The sequence below is a fragment of the Cygnus atratus genome, chromosome 9, assembly GCF_013377495.2.
Source record: "Cygnus atratus isolate AKBS03 ecotype Queensland, Australia chromosome 9, CAtr_DNAZoo_HiC_assembly, whole genome shotgun sequence".
Lineage (NCBI taxonomy): Eukaryota > Metazoa > Chordata > Aves > Anseriformes > Anatidae > Cygnus > Cygnus atratus.
This window is the reverse complement of record NC_066370.1, coordinates 9,365,283-9,386,696: the sequence shown is the minus strand read 5'-3', so window position 1 is coordinate 9,386,696 and position 21,414 is coordinate 9,365,283. Positions and strand designations below refer to the sequence as shown.

At 44.6% G+C, this 21,414-nt stretch overlaps 1 protein-coding gene across 1 annotated transcript in view; it reads left to right on the top strand.

Moving 5' to 3' along the window:
* INPP5D (inositol polyphosphate-5-phosphatase D) overlaps nucleotides 1-21,029 on the top strand; it is a 50,924-nt gene extending 29,895 nt beyond the window's left edge. Inside the window, exons 6-27 of the mRNA XM_035544924.1 lie at nucleotides 3,721-3,808; nucleotides 4,393-4,473; nucleotides 4,687-4,758; nucleotides 5,038-5,161; nucleotides 6,292-6,398; nucleotides 6,921-7,023; nucleotides 7,855-8,051; nucleotides 8,856-8,973; nucleotides 9,465-9,561; nucleotides 10,948-11,086; nucleotides 11,712-11,820; nucleotides 11,974-12,062; nucleotides 12,299-12,380; nucleotides 13,591-13,680; nucleotides 13,860-13,973; nucleotides 15,072-15,154; nucleotides 16,193-16,280; nucleotides 17,006-17,155; nucleotides 17,931-18,024; nucleotides 18,269-18,376; nucleotides 18,990-19,259; nucleotides 20,345-21,029. Coding sequence (XP_035400817.1) covers nucleotides 3,721-3,808; nucleotides 4,393-4,473; nucleotides 4,687-4,758; nucleotides 5,038-5,161; nucleotides 6,292-6,398; nucleotides 6,921-7,023; nucleotides 7,855-8,051; nucleotides 8,856-8,973; nucleotides 9,465-9,561; nucleotides 10,948-11,086; nucleotides 11,712-11,820; nucleotides 11,974-12,062; nucleotides 12,299-12,380; nucleotides 13,591-13,680; nucleotides 13,860-13,973; nucleotides 15,072-15,154; nucleotides 16,193-16,280; nucleotides 17,006-17,155; nucleotides 17,931-18,024; nucleotides 18,269-18,376; nucleotides 18,990-19,259; nucleotides 20,345-21,029 — 3,088 coding nt within the window. The remainder of the gene's footprint in view (nucleotides 1-3,720; nucleotides 3,809-4,392; nucleotides 4,474-4,686; nucleotides 4,759-5,037; nucleotides 5,162-6,291; nucleotides 6,399-6,920; nucleotides 7,024-7,854; nucleotides 8,052-8,855; nucleotides 8,974-9,464; nucleotides 9,562-10,947; nucleotides 11,087-11,711; nucleotides 11,821-11,973; nucleotides 12,063-12,298; nucleotides 12,381-13,590; nucleotides 13,681-13,859; nucleotides 13,974-15,071; nucleotides 15,155-16,192; nucleotides 16,281-17,005; nucleotides 17,156-17,930; nucleotides 18,025-18,268; nucleotides 18,377-18,989; nucleotides 19,260-20,344) is intronic.
* Nucleotides 21,030-21,414: the final 385 nt, after the last annotated feature.

Below are 21,414 nucleotides of genomic sequence, written 5' to 3'. Positions count from 1 at the left end.
GCTGCCCTTCTTCTGCACCCTGCGTGAGAGTTTTTACTTCTCTACGCCCACATGGGGGAGACCCAGGTGGCCAGCTAAGAATAAATCTGATCAATGGAAACTAAAATCTAATGAAATCACAAGTGAAAGTTTTGTGCTGCTAAAATATTTCCAGTACTGCTGTTCTGACGATGGCTGGCTTTTTCCATTTCCAACTAATTTTCCTTCACCTTCTCTGGGTTTCATAACCCTCAGAAATGTGCATGGGATGGCAAGAAAGAAAGAGATGCAACAGGTTCACAGTCCTCTACAGTGCCAGGACAACTTTTACGTTTCCAGATTTTCTGTAGGATTTTTGGTGGCTGGACTTTGCAAAGCATCATCCTCAAACAGATCTGGGTCAGTTCTTCTGCAGTTCTTCCTGCTGATCACAGGGGCACAGCACCACCAGACACAGCAAGGGACAAGCAGCCTGCCCTCCACCCCTTTAGTGGCTGCATGTAGTTCTGAAAATGTTACATCCTCGTGGAATGCTCCTCCTCTCCAGTGTTTTCTCCCCAGTTCTGACTTATTATCTGCCCCTTATTTCAGTCAGATGGAGCTGCCTTCCCATTTTCTTTTTCATGAGTGTCTAATAGATACGGGTTCTGTTTTCAGTCTCAGACAGATCTGTCTGGGGGACCTCTCTGCTGCTGTTCCAGTTGTCCCATGAATCTGTACCATCCTGCCAAGCTGCATGTTTAGCTTGAGTCAGCTAATCGTCATGCTTTGACATTGTATTGTTTTGTGCAGAATCTCTGAGATTGTCTGGGGCTTTATGTTCCTTCCCTCATCAGACTTTTGAACTCAAATTCAATCAGTGGCATTACCTAAATTTAGTTTTTATTTACCTCAGCTTTCTTCAGCCATGCAGGGACTCCAGCTGAAGGTACAGATAATTCATGTGTTGCCAGGCTGTCTCCTCTTTTCCTTTAGTAATGTTCTATTTCATTATTTTCACAATATTTAGGGTTAGGTTAAAAAAAAATGGCACAGTTTGAGCCCTTTCACTGGAGTTTAAGCACCTTTGCGTTTCTTGGCACTGCTGAGGATTAAGAGTGAGCAAGCAGACACTGTGCCTGAGCTGACCCTGAGCCAGGCTGCTTCGCTGTGAAGCTGGTTTTTGCAATGCTGTATTCTGGCTTCTTGCAGTCTCCCAGAGTCCAGCTGTGCCATCTTCTGGGTTACTCTCAGGCACCAGGATGCTGCCATCACTGTGAAAACAGCATCCCAGTGCGCTTTGACTGACTCACCTCCATGTTTTCTTAGCGGGATGTGGGCAAGCAGTGACTGCTGGCCTTAGCAAGGTAGTGGGGATGCAGATTAGAGCTGCTCGGGAGTTAGGAGAGGAACACAGCTTATGGTGCACGTGGGGTTAGGAGAGGAACTGGACCAACTGCTTGTGAACTCCACGTGCATTTCCCTGTTTGTGTATTATCCATGGGCAGGTGCAGGGCTCATTTCTGAACTCGAGCACAAGTGGGCCACAGCAGACCAGAATTGCAAAGTGTTGTTTGTGATCTCTTCTTCTCACCCCCCTCACCGCTGATCCCTGATTAATTCAGCAAGGACCAGACCCTAGTGTGCATTAAAGATACTGAAGGCTGGATTTAACTCTGCTGGAAGTTGCTCCCACCTTCTAGGGCTAGCTGTGGCCAGGGGGTCAGGACAGCCATGGCACATCTTCTTATCAGAGTCCAGGGGACAGCAGAGCAACCCTCCTGGGAGAGGCTTTTTTCTTCGGTGGCTCGTATACTAAAATTGAAGCAGAGCAGAAACTTGTAAAGCTGATGGGTACTTTTGTAAAGTATTCAGTGCTAAAATAAATTGTCATACAAGGGTTTCCTTAGTCGGGAGAATCCTCCAGGGGCTGGAAAGCTGATTTGTGGAGAGCTTAACACCAGTACAACAAGGAGTGGGGAGATCCCATGTGAGTGGACTTTGTTCAGAGTGCCCTACCAATGAAAAGCCCTAATGGTGGCCTATTCAGTCTGTCACTGTGTGAAGCTATCATTTGGTCATCAATCACAGCTCTGCAGATGCCTCTTTATTCCTCCTCACTGGATAATTTCCACATGGAGCTTTTAAGGTAGTTTTCCAAGCACTTGTGATACGAGCAGTTGTGCAATTGTATCTGGACACACAGGCTTCTGACACTTCAATAAAGATCGCTACATATATTTCCTTTATACTATCAAGAGAAGAAAACAAAAGTGCAATTCAAACCACTTTGTGGTTTTGTTGAGTTTGAACGCCTGCAGATGCTCTTCCCCCATCCTGACAGCCACACTACATATTGCACCATAAAGTAAACAGAGGGCAGTTTTCCCATGAGAAATCTTCTCTGAACTGGTTCAAGCAGCTGCTGCTCTGTGTTTTCGAGAGATGGGCTATATGTCCTGCACTTTTGGTCACAGTAAATATCCTGTTGTTCTTTCAAAACTGAATTTAACCCAGTGCACTTGCAACTGCCTGCTGCCTCAGGGGGCCTGACTTTGTGCCCACAGAAATCAATGGGAGTCTTGGCTTTGGGGGCCAGAGCATTCTGCAGTGACATTGGCTCTAGTTGATCCAAAGCTGAATATTGGTGTTGCAGGACTAGGTTTAGTGGATCCAGCAGGTTCCTAAATGTGCCTTGTACTTCTGTTGCTCTGTGGCAAAGGCTTTCAGACTGAAATTTCAAATTTGAGTGCTTAGTTTAGGTAATTAATCATCCATGGTTCAGTACCTAGACAAATATCTAATCTTCAGACTGTCAGGCACACTTTCACTTCGGAGCACTTTCCCCCAACAAACAGGGAGCAAAATCCGGTCCATGCAGACTTAGGAAAGTGAGGGAAATCATTAATATCCTCTGTTGACTAGGCACAGTGCAGGCATCCTAGCACTGCTCCCCACCATCACCTTCCTTTTGACCTGCACTCCCTGTGTGCTCTTTCCATGATAAGTCTTGTCATTATCAGACCGTGGCTTCTGTGCCAAATTCATATAACAGCGGTTTGACAAATGAGCATCCTGTGGAATATAATTGGGAAATGCTGAAGGAATCTCATTGTAACTCACAAAAGGTTCCCGTCCAAGAGATTAAAGGCTGGCTCTTCCACCCGCTCGCTGCGCCCAGAGCCTTTGTCATGTGAGCTGAAAAATCTGAAAATGAGTTTCCTCTTCGCCAGTGTCCCCAGCATCCTGAGTCAGTGTCAGCAGCTGTGCAAGGACTCTGCTAAACTAAGCTCCTCCTGCTGCTGGGGCATTCACAGGCTCCAGACTTTGCTGGGTTTGAGGTTTTTGAGTGCACCTTGTTCTGTCAGTTGCCGTTGTTGTGTTGATGCTGGTTTTACACAATGTCCTCTGGTGTCACCCAGACTGGGACATCTTCTAGACAGATGTAGGAAGTTACCATCTCCAAAGAGAACCCAGCGGAACAGCCCCTGCCCAGCTGCCGCAGGGCCAGGCCGGGTGCCTCGGTCTGATCTGCCCTCACCGGCTGTGTCGCTAGGGCACTGAGAAACGCTCACGTCTCCCGTCCCCACAGCTCAGAGGGCAGCAAGCAGTAGGGGCTGAGAGCACAGCACGTGGCGCGAGCAGGCCTGGTGCAAATGCAGGCCTGTGGTGGCTGCTGTGCAGCCTTGTCCAAAGAGCAAGTGCTGACCTACCCAAAGACCAGCCCTCAGCCTTAGACCTCTGCCATGTCTCTGTTCCCAGTGAAGCCTCTCGGACTCTCCCTTCTCTGGAGTCCATCCAGAAGGTGTTTGAGCAGCAGCTGCACCCCGGTATCCATCAGCGCTCACAAGTAAGTCGGCCAGAAGGTGGGAAAAGGAGAACTCCAGAGGAGTACGGGTGGCTGTCACCCAGGGAAGGGAAGGGTTCTGGGTTCATGGCAGTGACCGGTGGGGTTCAGGTGATAAATTACCACTTCTGGTCTCTTCAGCCTCTTTCTGGTTTCAGTGTAGAGGGCACACAGTGAGTTACATTCCCACAGTTTCACTTATCCCATGGTCTCCTCTGCCTGCTTCCCCTTTCTGCCCAGAGGAAAGTGCAGCAAACTGCCTGGAGGCTTCTGTCTCCCTATCCTCCCTCAGCCTGTGGGCTGGGACTGCACATTTGTCCTGTAAACTCCACTTGCATGTCCAGCTGCCTGTAACTACACACAGAGTTTGTAAATTTGCCCTTTCACCCTGCCACACTTGCAGATGTTCAGCCACACCCTGTGCTGTTGTGCTGCTCATTACAGATGAGAGTGGCAGAGGCACCAGTGCTGCTTGCCCTGTGTGCGAGGGGTTCCTGGGGTGAGACTGCTGCACTTCCAGGCCATGCTCTGTGGGTTTGGTAATCACACACCTCTCTCTCTTTTTGTTTCTATGTTGTGGTTATCAGATGCTTGGTGAAGCTAGTCCAGTCAATATTGTATCGAAACTTAACCAGCTGATCTCGCTGCTGTCTTCCATTGAAGAAAAGGTAGAGTTATATATATATATATATATATATACACACAGCTATTTTATGTTACCTTCTCGTCATCTTTTGCCTTTAGTTATGCTTCTCTTATGCCTCTTGTTCATCATCAGTGCAATCCTCTGCAACAGTAAGATTTCTTTGCTCTGACTGTATTGCTCTCGGTGTAGTGTAGAATCACCAAATGCAATTCAGTACACACAGAGTCTTTTACAGGTGAAAACATTGCTGATTGAAGGTCCTGATTCAACACACCGGCGCTCCCTTATACCCCCTGTCACTTTTGAGGTAAACATTCTTCTTTAACAATGCTAATCAGAATGTGGAAGGGCAGTAAAGCAGATTTATGTCAGTATCTCAGTTTCTGGGATCTTTGCTGTGCTGCCACAGAGATAACACAGCTATTCCTGGATGTTGTTTAGCACCATTCAAATGCTTAAGAGATGTCTAGAGGGATTGGCATAACGACGCTATGTGTCTATGAATTCAGGCAAGTGTTGCATTTTGTAATACATGTGACTGAAGTGTAGAAGAATGCTTATGAAAAATCTCTTTGTTTTCTGGTAGGTGAAAGCTGATTCTCTAGGAATTTTCTCAAAAATACATCTCAAGGTTGATGTGGAAATGGGAAAACTAATTATCAAGAGAGCTAAGGATGGTCCAGAAGACAAATTCTATACCCACAAGAAAAGTAAGATACTTAAGGTCGCAAATGTTGGACTAGATTTTTGGTCCCATGGATGATGCGGGGCGGTCTCCCTTTGACCCCACTCAGGGCAAGGTTTGGTCCAGAGTGCAGGAATGTCTGCTTGGCTCATCAGTCCAGACTGTCCATCCCCAAAGCAGCCAGCAGAGGGTAGGGAATCGATACTGGGGTAACCAACTTTCACAGGCTGTTTTAAAGGGTAAACTGTCTGGCCTCCTGGTCTAAACGAAGACAGTGAGATCAGGTTTTGATGGAAGATTCCACTTAGAGCTGGTTGCAACAGACCCATTTTCTGCTGAAAAGCAATGTCACTGGAAAAAAAACAGTCTGCATGAACATACTGACTTCTGTGATGATTTTTGATGGTAAGAAGCCAGATACTCAGTTTCAGTAGCATTGTTCAGTGAATTTCCCCTTGATTTTTGTTTTTGTATGTGAATCAATATATTTACTGATGAGCAATATTAGTTTGGTCTGTAAAGACCCAATTTAAACAACTTCCCTGTGTCTCTGATGTTTCTGGACAGACAGCTCATGGAATATTTCTATTGATTTTTTTTCTTTCCCTAATCTTCCATGAACCCCACTGCCAAACACAGAAGGATTTGTTAAAGAGAAACTATGCCCTTGGGCTCTCTCCTCTATAGAAAATCAACCTGTTGCTGGTTGCGATTGATAATGTTAGTTTTCACATACAGTCTTCTCCAGCTGTTGTATGTAATTACTTAGTTGCTATTTTAAATGGGGAAGAATCACGTTTACCATCAAATAGAGTTTTACCTCCTCTTTGGCAAATGGGGAAAAAATGTATGTAGGCTGGTTCAGGATACAGAGAGATTGCCTGCAGGAAGCTAAATCTTCACATCAGACTGCAGGGCTTGGTATAGACAAGAGTTCCAAGCAGGAGGGATTTTGGGGGTCCTTTTTCCTTCAAGGTCAAGATCAATTCCTATAGGGAACAGGATTAAGCAACATTAAAGTGTAGTTAGGCAGAACAAAGTAAGGCTCAGACATAAAGGACTGTGCAAGTCCTGAGCCTGGGAGCAGGGTTCTGTTAGTTTTGGTGGGATTCTAGTTTCGGTGATTGTAGCTCATGACACTTAGTCTCTGTTTAGTCTTGCAGCTCATCAAGTCCCAGAAGGTCCCTAACAAACTGGTCATCGTGCTGGAAACAGAAAAAGAAAAAACACAGCGGAAGGAATATGTTTTTTCTGATTCCAAGGTAAATACACAGCATTTCCTACTCGCCAGCCTGGATCAGGTGTCTGCATGGGATAGGTACAAAGGGCATTCCTTAGCAGAAAGAGAAACTGTTGAAAGATGGCAGTAGGCTTTGCAAAAATGAATTTTGTCCTTTTTTCTGGAAACATCCAAAAAATTAACAAAAGTACACTGTAAAGAGAGATACTGGAGACAGCAAACATGTAGGTGCTGTCACTGAGGCAAGAGAACAGAGTCAGAAAGCAGCGAGAGAGGAGTCTGAGGGTAGCTCCAAAAAGGCTCCTAAAGACAAACAAGAAGGAAGCTTCCTTCTGAACAGCTCAGCACTTGTTAAAATAACGCACAAGCTAAAGCGCCTAAGGAAATACCACAGGAAAGACAGCCTCTTTGAAGGTTTCAGAATGGTAGAGAGCTAGTCTGCCCTTCAAGTGTGCTGGGAGTTTCCTGGTTCAGCTAGTTTTTCAAGAGGTTATGTTGTTGGAGTTAAGCTTCTAATTAATTGTCTCTGCTCCTCCTTGTCTAGAAGAGAGAAGGATTCTGTCAACTTCTGCAGCAAATGAAGAATAAACACTCCGAGCAACCAGAGCCTGATATGATCACCATCTTCATTGGGACCTGGAATATGGGTATGGGCTCCCTTTTGACATGGTCATTCCTTCAGACTCTTGCAAAAAAGGCCTGTGCTCACCTGCAATGCCAAGTCCAGATACCGTGTTTGTTCATGAGCAGATACATACATTAGAGATCCCAGTGGGACAGGAAGAAAGGAAGCTGATCAAAGCTGAACAAAGGATTGTTCTTGTGTGTGGTTTGACATCTTCCATGGTTCTAGTCAAAAGATCATGAAGCTGGCCTAGATGGGTACTGAAAGATTCCTCTGATGGTAGGAAATGATCGCTGGCATGAGGGCGGTGCAGCAGTCTGCACCGTTACCTGTCTTGCAGAAGGGCCAGGAGCATGTCCGATAACTGCATGTCAGACACTTCTGAAGCTGACTAGGGACTGTTTGTGTCCAGTGTGGAAAGCAAGCTGAGTATCTGTGATATTTAAATAAGGTGTCAGGGTGTAGCTGAGAACAGTGGAATTTATTTTTCACATTATGGGAGAAAAGTCTGTTTCAATACTGTGAGCTTTGCTGTTTGAGCTCGCAGGTAAGGTAAAGGCAGTGGCAGACCAGCAGAACAGCCGCCAGCCTTTACACTCAGCTAGCCTTGGCCTTGGTAAGCTAATGAAACAAGGAAGATGGTCAAAGCAGAGTCAGTCCTTATCTAAGAGTAAGGTGGAGTTAGCATCTTTGTCACCTTAGAATAGTCTGCCCTGGCTGATATGAAACTGATACGGGACAAAGCAAATGTGAAGCTTATTATTTCTGTCCCCGCATGTGTATAAATGAGTTTTTGGTGTCCTGTGTTTGAACATACGCTGACTTATTGTGGTGTTTGATTTGTTAATAAAAGGTGCTGCACCTCCCCCAAAGAAGATCTCCTCCTGGTTTCTCTCCAAGGGGCAGGGGAAGACCCGTGATGACACTGCTGACTACATTCCTCATGACATCTATGTGATTGGCACACAGGAGGATCCCCAAGGAGAGAAGGAATGGCTGGAGACCCTGAGGCAATCCCTGCAGGAAATCACCAGCATCAGCTTCAAAGTGGTGAGGGGTTATTCCAGTCATTGTGCATAACTCAGGCATAGGAGGAGAGCACACGTTGTGCAAATAAGAGACAGAGGAATAAAAAGCATTTTGCCTACTCCTCCTCTCCTTCCCTCCCCTTATTTTCATCACATTTGGCTAAGGGAAAGCAAACTGAATCTGTCTGCGGACTCCATGAAGTCCTCTCTTGGAGCTGGCTGAAGGGCATATTGCTATGGACAGTGCCCCCTCTGCCCTTCTGCCACAGCATGGCCCCTGCCATGAAGTTCCCCTGCTTGCCAGCTTGGGAGCAAGGGGCAGATGCTGAGCACCTGAGTCAAGTGGTGATGATGTTTTGACCTTCATAAAGAAGATGATGAAAACTTGGAGCTGTAGCCTAGATCTCACCCTAGGCTATTGCACTTCCAAACCAGGATGTAACGGCACATAGGTACAATCGTAAGAGAAACTGAGCATTGCTAAGACCAGGTATGGACATTTCTAAGTCTTAGTAATGTCAAGAAACAAATGTAAACATATCTGGAGGGCCACAGGAAAGCAGAACTTTTATTAATGACTCTCATGGTGATTGGAAAACTGTATTTTGTGCAAGCAAGGCAATCCAACAATTAACTAGAAAATAGCACTAGAAAATAGCAAGGTCCTTCCTCCCACCTTTGATTAAAATGACTGAGAGCAGATTCTGAGTACAGGAAGAAAAATTGTGTAGGAAGAGTACTAGAGAAGGAGTCAGGAAGACTGCAGCGACAGCACAGCTTGCAGATCTGTGAAGATTTACAACCTCTAACCTTCCCATTCCTGCAGATAGCAATCCATACCCTCTGGAACATCAGGATTGTTGTACTGGCCAAGCCAGAACACGAGAACCGGATCAGCCACATCTGCACAGACAATGTGAAGACAGGCATCGCAAACACGCTGGGTAAGGAACAGACCCTGCCGTGTCCAAACGACTGTTACCTATTCAGTCTGTGCCGATACCGTCCTTGAAATGGAACAGTTTTCTCCACAAGACTCCTTTGAGTACACTTATGTGACGCTAGTGTTACTGAAGTTATATCCCACTAGCACCGATCATATCGTACCCTGTAAGGGAGGAAATCTGTTTGTGTGTATACTCTAGCTTATATATATATTCCCAGCAAATGCCTTTGAAAGATTGCTCTTTCTTGGGTTTCACAAAGAAATTGCACTTCTTTCGCTTCAGCTAATTTTTTTTGTTCACATCCTTTAGAAAATTTGTTACCACACTGCACGCAGCGTGTACTAATTTTTTCTCTGCTGATTAAGTCAACTTACCTCTCTTCTCCAACCTCCAGTTCACTTAAGATGTGCTAGCTGCTTTTTTATCTTTGCTAGACTCATCCTGGAGGTGGATTAATCTTTTGACCTTTTTGGCTTATCTTTTCCCAGGTAATAAAGGAGCCGTGGGGGTGTCATTCATGTTTAATGGAACCTCCTTTGGGTTTGTTAACAGCCATTTGACTTCAGGGAGTGAAAAGAAACACAGGTAAAATACGTCTTCCCACTCTCAAAAATGGATGTTGACCCAGGGTGAAATTCTCTGGGCCATGTTTGGAAGGAACCCCTGTCAGACAGCTGCGGGCATGTTTTCCTGACCCTAAACATATGTTAAATGTCTCCTCGGAATAACCTCTGCTAAACACCCTGCTTACAGTGTCACCTTTTAAATGAGCAACTTCTGCTATACAGTCACACCACATGGGTGCAGGTGAAGAGAACAGCAAAATGATTTCAGCGCCAAGCGTAAAGATCTTGCACAACACCTGTGTAACCTGTCATGCAAGCCCAGTACACGAGGAAAACAGTTCCCTGATTTACAGTGTTGTGGAGAGCTGCAGCAAGGCCATTCCCACCCAGAAATACTATGCTGAAGGGGTCTGTGTGCCTCACCCTAGGAAGTGCTGTGAGCACCAGAGCTCTGTTGCACCCTGAGGCACACCTGAGAAAGATCCTGCTGGGCAGAACATGCTGTGAGGAATACTAAGAATTATTTCCATGGTGGCTAATTTTCTATACTGAGCCCTGAAATTAATTGCTGTGGTGTAGGTAGAGGTCCTGTGCAGCACAGGACTGGAAGGCAAAGATCTGACATTGGTGGGAGTTCCATGCCCATGCTGGGAGGAGCTGGAGCAGTTGGAAGGAATTGTTTTGAAAGCAAAGAGGAGCTGAAATGAAGTCATTTGCCTTGCCATCTTTCCTGGTCCAGGACCCAGAAAACAGATGGTGTGGGATTTCTGCACAGGGTCTTTCCCACTGATGGAGTTAACTTCTATGAAATAGTTCCCCAGTGCCTGGAATAGCTGCCAAAATCTAGTTATGTGTTTCCTGATGAAAGCTGAAGGCAACAGTCTAATGCTGGGTTTCTAGGACGTGCAGCTCAGAAAAGCACAGCTGCAGGAGGCAACAGAAGTGGCTTTAGGACAGGTTTTGACCCTTTCAGTTCAGGTGGAAACAGCCTGACACCCAAGGTAGGGCAGTCAGGAGCTGGTATAAATGCCACTGCCCCCTCCTCATGGCCACTGCCCCCTAGCTCCCCAGGCCACATGTGATAGAAGCTGCATCATGAGAGCAGCAGCCTGTGCTGTCCCACATGTACCTGCACCAGCTTCTGCTCCTTCCCCAGGTTACATCTGTGCTGCGTTATTGGTAATATGAAGTAGGTTGGATCACCAGGAGACACTGAGCACATTACCTGGGCCTGTCCCCTGAGGTGCAGAGCAAGAGAGGGATGGCAAGTTGTCATCTTCAGCTCTGCTCTTCAAGTGTTGAGCCAGATTGGTTTCTGCCTGGTAAAGTGGCACTCTGCCAGCCCAGGCAGTTAGAAATTGCATGGCAATTTAGTATGTCAGGCAGATGTTTCTTGTCTTGACAGACGCAACCAGAACTACACGAACATCCTGCGCTTCCTGACACTGGGAGATAAGAAACTGAGTCCGTTTAACATCACTCATCGCTTTACTCATCTCTTCTGGCTGGGAGACTTGAACTACCGCGTGGAACAGCCCCCAACGGTTAGGGCCTCTGCATGAATCCCTGGAGAGACAAACTACAGTGTTGCTATAGCAACATGGCATAAAAAGTGGTAGAAAGAGGGGAGGCAGAAGGGATTTCCCAAGGCACGAGTGTGACACCAGCTGAGGGAGAGTAAGGAAATCCCCTTTGCCCTTTCTAAGGCTTAATGGACCCAGGGCACACCAGGAATGCCATCTGGCATGCTTTGCTGCTCCTGCTTTGCTTCCCCAAACCTGCACCACCCTACTTCCCTCCCACTGCGAAGAGGCATCTGCCTCTGAACAGTTAGATGCAGAGATTCTTTCTGCTCTGTTTGGTTGGCTTCAAGTGGCTCAGAACAGGACTTCAGAACAGGCTAGCCATAATAAACATTGGATAGGCTTCAGTGGGCTTTGTGTGTGCATGCTCATGTAGGGGATATGTCAACATTTTGATGCATGTTTTAACAGGGAAATGTTCAGCCAGACAGCAAAGATTGGGCCTTTCAGTAAATGGAAAGGTGGGCAGGCGACAAGGGGTATGGCTCTGTGAAACAGTTCGGAAGCACTTGCCTGCTCACCCGTGAAGGAGTATTTATAGGAAGGTTCTGCATCATCTGCAGCTCTGCTGTTTCCCTGTTGGCAGGAAGCGGAGAATATTATCCAGAAGATCAGGCAGCAGCAGTATCCGGAGCTGCTGGCTTTCGACCAGCTTCTCATAGAGAGGAAAGACCACAAGGTGTTTCTGCAGTTTGGTAAGATTCTAGTTCTTTGGTAGGTTCCTCTCCCAGTTCCAGCAACTTTCTCTGCCAGAGCTGATGTGGGACAGGGTGCACAGAGCAGTGGCTGTCTTGTCCAGCTGAGGGATCTCAACAGGCCAAACTGTAACCAAGCTGTCTCTGTTTTAGAGGAAGAAGAGATTACTTTTGCTCCAACCTACCGTTTTGAAAGAGGTACCCGGGAGAAGTATGCTTACACCAAGCAAAAAGCTACAGGGGTAGGTGAAAACTGATTTCACTTCATGAGTATATAGCAGAGCAGGGAAAGTGACACCTACTGAAGGAAGTGACCAAAACAAACCTTTCCATGTTCTGCACTCATAGTATTTTGAAAGGAGTCAATCCAGACAAAAAGATTTAACACAAATATAGTGCTTGGGCAAACGAATTTCCTGTTCTTTTGTGAACTTGTCCTTTCCCTTCTTCTTGACATCAGTTCTCCTTTGGTTTGCAGATGAAGTACAATTTGCCGTCCTGGTGTGATCGAGTGCTCTGGAAATCATACCCCATGGTGCACGTTGTCTGTCAGTCCTATGGTGGGTAGATAACAGATTGTAGATAGCAAAGCAATCAGTCTGAAACGGAAATGATTCAGAGCAGTCTGTAGGAATCTCCCTGCACTGCCAGGCACTCAGCATACAGGGACCTAATGTTAAACCATGCAGACTGAATCCAAATCTCTCTGCCTGTAACCTTACAAAGTTGGGAATTAATTCTGTTACTCTTTTATATGCAGAATACCACTTAGGCAGCTGCAGTTGTCCAGCTTTAGGATACACTATAGGAGCCCTTTACACCAGTTATTTCTTGTCAACAACTGCACTTTTCCTATGCAGTTGCCACCAGGAGCTCCTGGTTGGTGCCAGCAGGACAGACCCTTCGTACATGGTCCAGTCTGCAGAGGCTGGAGCTGCAAATATCTCTCTTCTATCAATTCATATTCCAGAAGGATGTGTGGTACTAGGAGTGTTTGCCTGTTCCTTTCTTGCTGAGAAAAAGCTTTGCAAAAATACAGCGTAGGAAAGAGGGGAAACCTGTAAGACCTGTTTAAAAAAGACCTAGATACTAGTTCCTGAAATTCCATTGACTATATGCAGTACTAAACATGTAGGTATAATGATGATGATTTTCTCTGCATGGGATTGAGAAGAGGGCTGTAGAAGTCTCTTGCAGGATAAGCTGGACTGATGTGATCACAGAGCCTATGATGATGGAATGTGTTGTTAAATTAAGCACCTCTAGAAGCATGGCATCTGCCTATATACTCTTCTGTTCAATGGACTGGGCTAGCTGGAACTCACTATGTGCCTAGATAATGCCAAGCCATTACTTACTCTGCTGTTAATTTTGTGCCATGAGTGGCTCTGTAGTGCAGAAGTGGCAACGATGTATTCCTGTGTGATTGCCTGCCCTATTAGAGCTTGAAGTAGCTGTGCACCTTGCAAACATAACCAAGACCACCACAAGGGTTTTCGGTATTGGGGAAATTTAACATTGATAGTCGCTTGCAAAATGATGTGGTAAAGATGTGTCCATTAAATAAATCTTCATGTATTTTGATAGAAGAGTTACATTCCTATATACTAATATGAGATTATGTAGAAACAATACCTTTGACTAGAAGCAGTTACCACAGCGACAGTTATGTTTTCTGGAAAATTACTGAATAATATTCCTATTGCAGTGATCTCAATGGAGCAGGGCAGAAATGCAGGGTGGTAACTATTTTCCCTCTCTTGTTGGCAGGCTGCACCACTGATATCATGACAAGTGACCACAGTCCTGTGTTTGCCACCTTTGAAGTGGGAGTCACCTCGCAGTTTGTTTCAAAGAATGGTTAGTCAGACTGAGTGCAAATGTACTGTTTTGGATATATCTGTCTTTGTATCTTTGGATATAAAATGCCACGTATTGTGTATATTGAAAGAAAAAGCTGATTCTCAAATAGTCCATTCAAAAATGCCCTCTCTTTTTCTCCTACTGAAAATATTCTCATTTTCCCTCCTCTTTCCTAGACTCCAAGTACACAGACTCTCAAGGGGAGATCGAGTTCCTGCACTGCTACGCTACTCTAAAGACCAAGTCCCAGACCAAGTTCTACATTGAGTTTCACTCTAGCTGCTTAGAAGGTATGGGTTTACCCATCTTTATTCTTTCTGTTGAAGTTCCCTGTTTGTTTGAATTAATTCCCCTTCCTTCGGCTTTGATCTAAATAAATGGCTGTGTAGGTCACTTGTCTCAGTGCAAAAAATGTCCTAGAGATCTGTTGCATTCTGCAAGTCATCCTTTACTGTCAGCAATACTTACAGCCATTTAGCTGTAATCCATGCTTAGACAAGTAACCTTTTGCCATTTCTTCCATCTTGTCTGGCAATCTGATCATCTCTTCTTTGAAGAGAAATGTGTATTGTTCTTGTTTCTGCACACAAAAAAATATCTATTTAGCTAACACACGATTGATTAAACTTCTAATCATGCCTGCTACAAGTGATCAGGTGCTTTCAAAATAAAGCATCTGCATTAGTCTAATAAATATAATGTGATTCCCCTGGTTTGAAAAGAATAAATCAGAGGATCAGCTTAAAGTGAAAAGAAAGATGGTGTGATGACTCTGTAAATGGGACTGTGTACCTACCAGCACTACATATTTTACTCTCTGTCCATGTGCTGCAGGGCTGAGTCTCAGCTGTTTATGTAATGCAAGCCTACATGCCCTTACTGTGCTTTTTTTAAGCAATCCCCATCACAGGACTGCTCTTCTAAGTGGGACAGCATGCCTTCGGTGTACGCTTCATCACATTATCGCATGTCAGAGAGCTGTGTCAAAGACAGTTCCATAAAAGATTATTTTTTGGCTGTATCAAAATTTGCATAAATTTCTATGGAAACAGTGTATTACGAATCTTAAATTAGAATTTCAAAAGTGTGCTATCTTGAGTGGCGTAGGAAGAGCTGTCATGTTCTTATCCTCCAGTCCATGTATGCACTGAGCTTTTCAGTGCCAAGTTGAACTGTAAAATAAAACCACTTAACAATGCCCCATTAAGATCACTTGTAAATTTTCCATATAAATGTTCACCTGTAGCTCAAACCATAAGCTTCTTAATACTTCTAAAACTTGTGTCCAAGTAGGAAAATAAATGTTGGCCTTTTGGAGATCTAGCATCTGAAAAGGCCAAGTTCTTGCTGTCTCTCTTCTGGTGATCTCCTTTCTCATCACTTTGTAGGTTTTGTAAAGAGCCAGGAAGGAGAAAATGAGGATGGAAACGAAGGGGAGCTTGTGGTAAAGTTCATTGATGCTCTTCCAAAGGTAAGCTGGAAATATCCATATGGAAGAGATGCCTTCCACTTGCATCCCATAAGCAACATTAAGTCTTTTGCTCATATAAATACTGTTTTCAGGAATATTGTTGTGGTCTTATTTACACCCAAAATAGTCCGTAAGAATGCAGGATGTGCTTAAGCCAAGTAGTTTATAAGAAGGAAAGGACTTGCCTGCCAGTGCACTTCCATCTGTATCAGGAATTTTGCTGGCATGGTTATGTCACTCAAGAGTATGACTTTTTTCCTCACCTTTTAAGTGAACACAACTGTGTTGACAAGTCTTTTAAACAGGTCTGGTTTTTTGTTTGTTTTAGATGGAAGATAAAACAGAATAATGAGTAACTCTGCCCCAGAGTTTCTTCGCCCTGTCAGAAGAAGTTTTTTCTTGGTATTTCTGTGAAAAGTTAACTAAGTATTTTTTACCTGTGTTAAAAAGAACATCAGTGGCCACATGTAGTGTTCTGTACTTCAGTGTCAGAGGCAAGTCCTGTCCTTGAGATTGGAGCCATTCTCTGTTTCCTGGCATGGTGGGAGCTAGAAGAATTATCAGAGCTATTGGACTTGGAACAAATATGTATGTCAGTACGTTTCTGAATAGCCCAAAAGAGGAACTGCTGACTTTGGAAAGAATGCCTTACACTCAGAGGCTGGGGAAAGATTCTACAGTAAGTGATTGTAATAAGAGCCAAACAGATTTTGGGGAACAGCCTGTAATGAGAGTCTAGATCACTTCCTCCTAGAGCAGTTTTCAGTCTTGCATCATAGGACAAAAATGCAGCTGAGCCCAACACAAGTGATTTGTAGCATCCTAGCTGCTGTGCGGGGTGTGAGAGCAGGGGACTCTAGAAAGTGTAACATCCTATCACAGACCTCCAAACATGACTGAAGAGCCTGAACCTGGGCATGACATGATACCCTCACAGGTCTGTCCAGCTGAATTTTGTTCATTTGGGATTGAGGCACAGGGAGAACTTGGTTCATGTAGACCACCTGTTGTATTTATCCACAATAATTTGTCTTTCAGCTGACTCCAATTATCTCAGACCCTGAATACCTACTGGATCAACACATCCTGATCAGCATTAAGTCATCAGACAGTGATGAATCTTATGGTAAATGCTTAGCTATAAAGTTCTTGATGAGTCAAAATCTACTTAGATTTTCCCAAATCGCTGAAAGAGTGGGAGAGAACAGAAAACTCTTACAGACTGAACATCTATGATGCTCCTGCTTCTGATTTAGAGCTCGATACATACGAAAATACATTGTGGGCAATATTTTATGAGGTTATGATGTTTAGAGGACTATGAACTAGAGTCATCAATCTGTATAAACTTTACAAGCCATAAAAGAGTAGTGGCTTAAAAAGAAAGTACTCTACTGGAATTAAACCAGGAGTCAGTCTGTTTAAATGGGTTTGTTCAGCACATGCAAATCCTGTTTCACTTGCAATTACTTGATGCATTTCTCCTGGCTACAGAAAAGTCATTGTCACTGCTGCTTGCTTCCAAGTACTGATCAGCTAGCCTGCAGTCCTTGTCCAGAGAAGGCTCTCTGCTGAAATCACATTAACGGACATGGCAGTTACCTGCTCACATTTTCCTTGTCAGTCATGGAAGCTCAGAACCCTGTAGTCGCCTGCTGGTGTCTGGAATGTCCAAGTCCTTCACAAACGTGTGAGGAAGTGTAAAAGAAATACGACAGTCTTTACTGTGGTCCAGAGCAGATTCTTTCCAGTGATCTTAGCCGTGTCTGCACAGATGTAGATGACTGACATGACAAAGGGAATTCAGTGCTTTTTTTCTTAGTCCGAGGCTTATTATTTTTCATCTTCTAGGGGAAGGCTGCATTGCCCTGCGAATAGAAGCAACAGAATCCTTAGTTCCTATCCATACTGTGCTGACACACCATGGTGAGAAAACAGGGATCTTCCAAGGTGAAATCAAGTTGCAAACATCGCAAGGAAAGCAGAGAGAGAAACTGTATGGTAAGGAACTAGATCATCTCTGTAACGCTCACGGTAGAGTATTTCCATTTTAAAAGATGTCTGATAACTATCAAGGAATTGAAAATTATCCTTGAAGTGCTATTAGTCCCAAATAGGTAAGAGTTTTTGATGCTAACTGCAAGAAGATGTATTTTTTATTGTTAGCTCTCAGGAGTATACCCATGCTGTCAGAAATTCACAGCAATTCCATTTGGGTTTTTCTTTTTCATCATTCAAGTAAATTTGACAGACTGAGAGCGCCCCCTTTCTGTCACTGATACTGATTTTATTGAATGATGATACGTTATTTCCACTTGCAGTGGCTATATGTTAAAGTGCCAAAGCTGTCCCTCCACTAGTCAACCCAGGGAACATCTGCAAACAGTATGTGAGGCTCTCAAGGAGCAATTTCTCAGCTAAAAGATCACAAACCTGTCTTATTATCACCTTGCTGCCTGCTGTTCTCTTTCAGAATACAAAAGTAGCCTAATGATATTTACTACTATTCTTGACGTTAAAATGACCTGTATATGACTGTTTGGGGGCTTGCAACCTTTGTTTGTATTTCAGGATAGACACTGTCTTTCCTATGTCAACAAAACATGATATGAATTAGTGGGCAGTTAAAAACATAATAGCAACAACTGTTTAGAACCTGCTCACTGTCATTCTGATACACATTGAGATGCCTTAATAAAAGCAGTAATACAGAAAACCTAGGGAGCTGGACTCTGAAGCTGCCCAAGCACTCCTTAATGCCTTTTCTTTCCTCCAGATTTTGTCAAGGTTGAACGTGATGAAATCACTGGGCAGAAACCAAAGAACATCAGCAATTTAGAGACTAACAAAGACTGGGATCAGGCTAACAGGTAAAGAGCAAATGCGTAAATCAGTTACTGAAAACTAGTTGGTTCAATAAATGTAAAGCTGGGCTTGCTGTGGGAATGGTTTTAATAGGCATGATGAGCACTGGGTTGCTGCCTTTGTGGCCCTCTGGTCAGCACTGGTCAATTCTGAGTTCAAAACTTTGAAAGATGAGAATGTTTAAGTCAAACTGGGCACCTGCTCTCCATTTACACCGCACCTTAAGAAGGCTCCTTTCATTTCCAACAGAAAATCAAAATCTACTCATCTGATGGCCAAAGAGGCAGCAGCCATTGCTCGCTACTGGGGGAGTGCTTCCTCTTCTCCAGACAACCCGGGAAAGGAGGATATGTTACGGTAATCTTGCTGCCTTACCTCTGCCAGTTTAGGTGGGAAGCTATGCTTAAACTGCCCGTCTTCCTTTCTGAGAGTGCTGCCCTCTGCCTGCAAATCTATATGGGTACACCTCAGAAGGCCAAATGTCTCTCCTGTTGCTCCAGCAGCATATTTCTACACTGTGCAATGCTGTACAGTGCTGTCATCTGCTTCTTGCTTGGAGCCATCCTGCTGCAGCTGCCAGCTGAACTGCTGGGCCCCAAACCCCCCCCCCGTACAAGTGTTGTTTGCCCCTGTATATGGCTGCAAAAGCTGAGCACTAGTGCGCTCTGCAGCCTGGAAATGGAAGTGTCTGCCACGCCAGAGGAACTGTGGGGCTGGTGGAGGTGGCCTGGACCTGGCTGCTTCCTCTCCAGTGACCCAGGGGAGCTAGGTGCTAGCAGGACTCCCACTTACTCTCTGATTCTGAAACAACATTGACAAAAAAAAAAAAAAAAAAAAACAAAAAAAGGCACAGTAGGTGGTATTGAATCAAAGCAGTCAGTGGGCACTAACTCCTTTGTAGCTGGCACAGAGACAGAAAAAAATGTATTTTTGCATGTATCTTTCTAACAATATTTCTTCTCTTCAGCAGCTGCACTCCCACAGACATCAGCAACCCCAACTACCTGGGGATGGCTGCTTTCTCTCAGCAACCTTGTGCAGCAAGCCAGCTTAAGCAGATACCTTCACCAGACCAGCTATCTTCTCTCTGGAACTACGAGCAGAATCCCAAAGAGAATACCTCTGTAATGGGACAGAGGGAGTCATCCTCCACATCACCCTCCTTGTCACCTCTGTCTCCAAAACCATCCCTCCAGCCTACAGTAAACAGAAGCATCTCTAGTAGGAGTCAAGAGCATCTGTGAGTCTTTGCCTGTTGCAGCGGGGCTATTCCCCTTCTCTTCTATTATTCTGCACGGTTGCTATTTCATTATCTGTAAGAATAGTTCAAGGTGGAACATATTCTTTCAGCCTTTTATCTCTAGAATTAGAAATAGGTAAGGGAAGGTCACAAGTGCAGGCATCACGTACTCAAAAGAAACTAGTGTACTAAAATTAGGAGTTGAGCTTTAGGAGTTGAGATGGGAAGGAAAGCTCTTTCACATGTCGTGTGTGCAGTACTTCAGTAGGATTTCTACTTGCACTACTATACAAATGTCCAACTTGCTATAGATGTCTGCATCTATCACAAGTCTTGCTGCAGAATTCCCACTCTGCAATTGAAGATATCCAGTACTTACCAACTTAGTGAAGTGATGAGACTACTCTACCCTAGTGCTTGCATGTGTTCAGTGTCCTCCTTCCAGGCCTCTTCTTCATAGTGACAGCTGCTTTCTGAGTCTGGGCTAGCGTTCACTGGTAAATGTATTCAGCACACTGTAAGACAGAACTTGCAGGAGTCACAGCTGCAAACACTGCCTCAGTCTGTTATGTACCTGGTACAGTTTTATCCCTCCCTTAGGAATACCAGATGATATTGGTAAAAAGAGGAGACTGACCTAGTTGTAAAATGATCTAGCATGATGTGAGCTCTTAACTGTTAACTGTCCAGACAGCCATTTCAATCCTCCCTGACAGATCTGAAGATTCTTATTAACATTTCAATTCAGATTTGTGTATGTCACATGGCCATCAAAGCACTTGGTACAGTTTGGCTCAGTATCTTATCTCTGTTCAAAAGAGAAGCCAAGTATCGCTTTGACAAGACTGTAGTCCAGCAGGGAGTTTGTACAGCACCATGTTTATCTGCACTTAGATTAAACAAGACAAAAGAAGCCATATACAATTCTGCTCTCTCCCCCTGAGTTTAATTTTTATCCTGTTACCCATTTGTGCAGTCAGTTTAATTTTATCATGTTCATTTCTTATTCATTTTCTTTTAAATCAGTCACTGTGTCTCACCTGCTCTTCAAAAGTCTCCTTTTTACACTGCTTTGATGATTGTAGGCCGCCTGAACTGGGGAAGAACATGGCAGAGCCTTTGTTTCAGGAGGAGGGACAGCAAAAACCAGAGATGTTTGAGAACCCACTGTACGGCTGTATGGGCTCTAAGGGCAAGGTGGCATCAAAGAAAGAACAGGACTACCCCAAGGCCTCGCGAAAAGAGCAGGTGCCACTGCCCGATCAGAGCTTTCTTCTCACAAAGCCCCAAGAGCCTGAGAGCAGCAAGACCTCCGGCAAACAACCATCACCCCCGTTCCTGGTCCCCACACAGCGGTTTCGCTCCTATACCTGCTCCAGCCAATCTGAAGAAAAGAATACAAGTGAAAAGACTCAAGGCAAAACGAAGATGGCTGTGTCATCAGAAAACTCAGCACCACTCAAAAAATTAGTCAAACCTTCAAGGTCTGAAGTCAACTCAGCCACCCAGGGACAGTTCAACAAGCCACCCCTTCCCTCGAAGAGCCGGGCAGTGCTGGACATGCAGAACTCCAAGGGCCGAGACTATCGGGACAGCTCAGAGCTGCCACACTCTGGGAAGCATCGGACAGAAGAGGGGCCAGTTGGCAGGACAACCACACCGGTGTGTTTCTTGTGGGAGAAAGAGATGGGAGTTTTATCAGACTGTGGTGTCACAGCAGAAAACTACAAGAGGTGTACTGGCTTAATGTATGCCCTCTCTATTTCCTGACCAAGCTCAGAGCACTGTCCCACTGACCTACAAGGCTTGCAGAGCAGGGGCTGTGAGGGAATTTCTTAAAGCAGCAGCAGTTGTTATGTTGTGAAATGTAGTCTTAGTTTTGCATAGAGTTTTAATTGGTCCTGAACCATTTAAACTTGATGGCCAGAAGAGGAATCCAAATAGTCAGCTACTTTGTTATTGCTTGTTTGGTGCATACTGCATTGTTTCTGAGAATGCCCAAACTTGGCCTGACTGCACAAAACTGCAGTTCAGGCTGATAGGTTTGCTTTGCTGTAACTAATAGAAAGATTATTAAAAGTACTCATCTAGGGGAAACACTTAACAACTAATAGCAGTGTTGTCCAAAGACATTGTTGAGCCCTCTACAGGAATA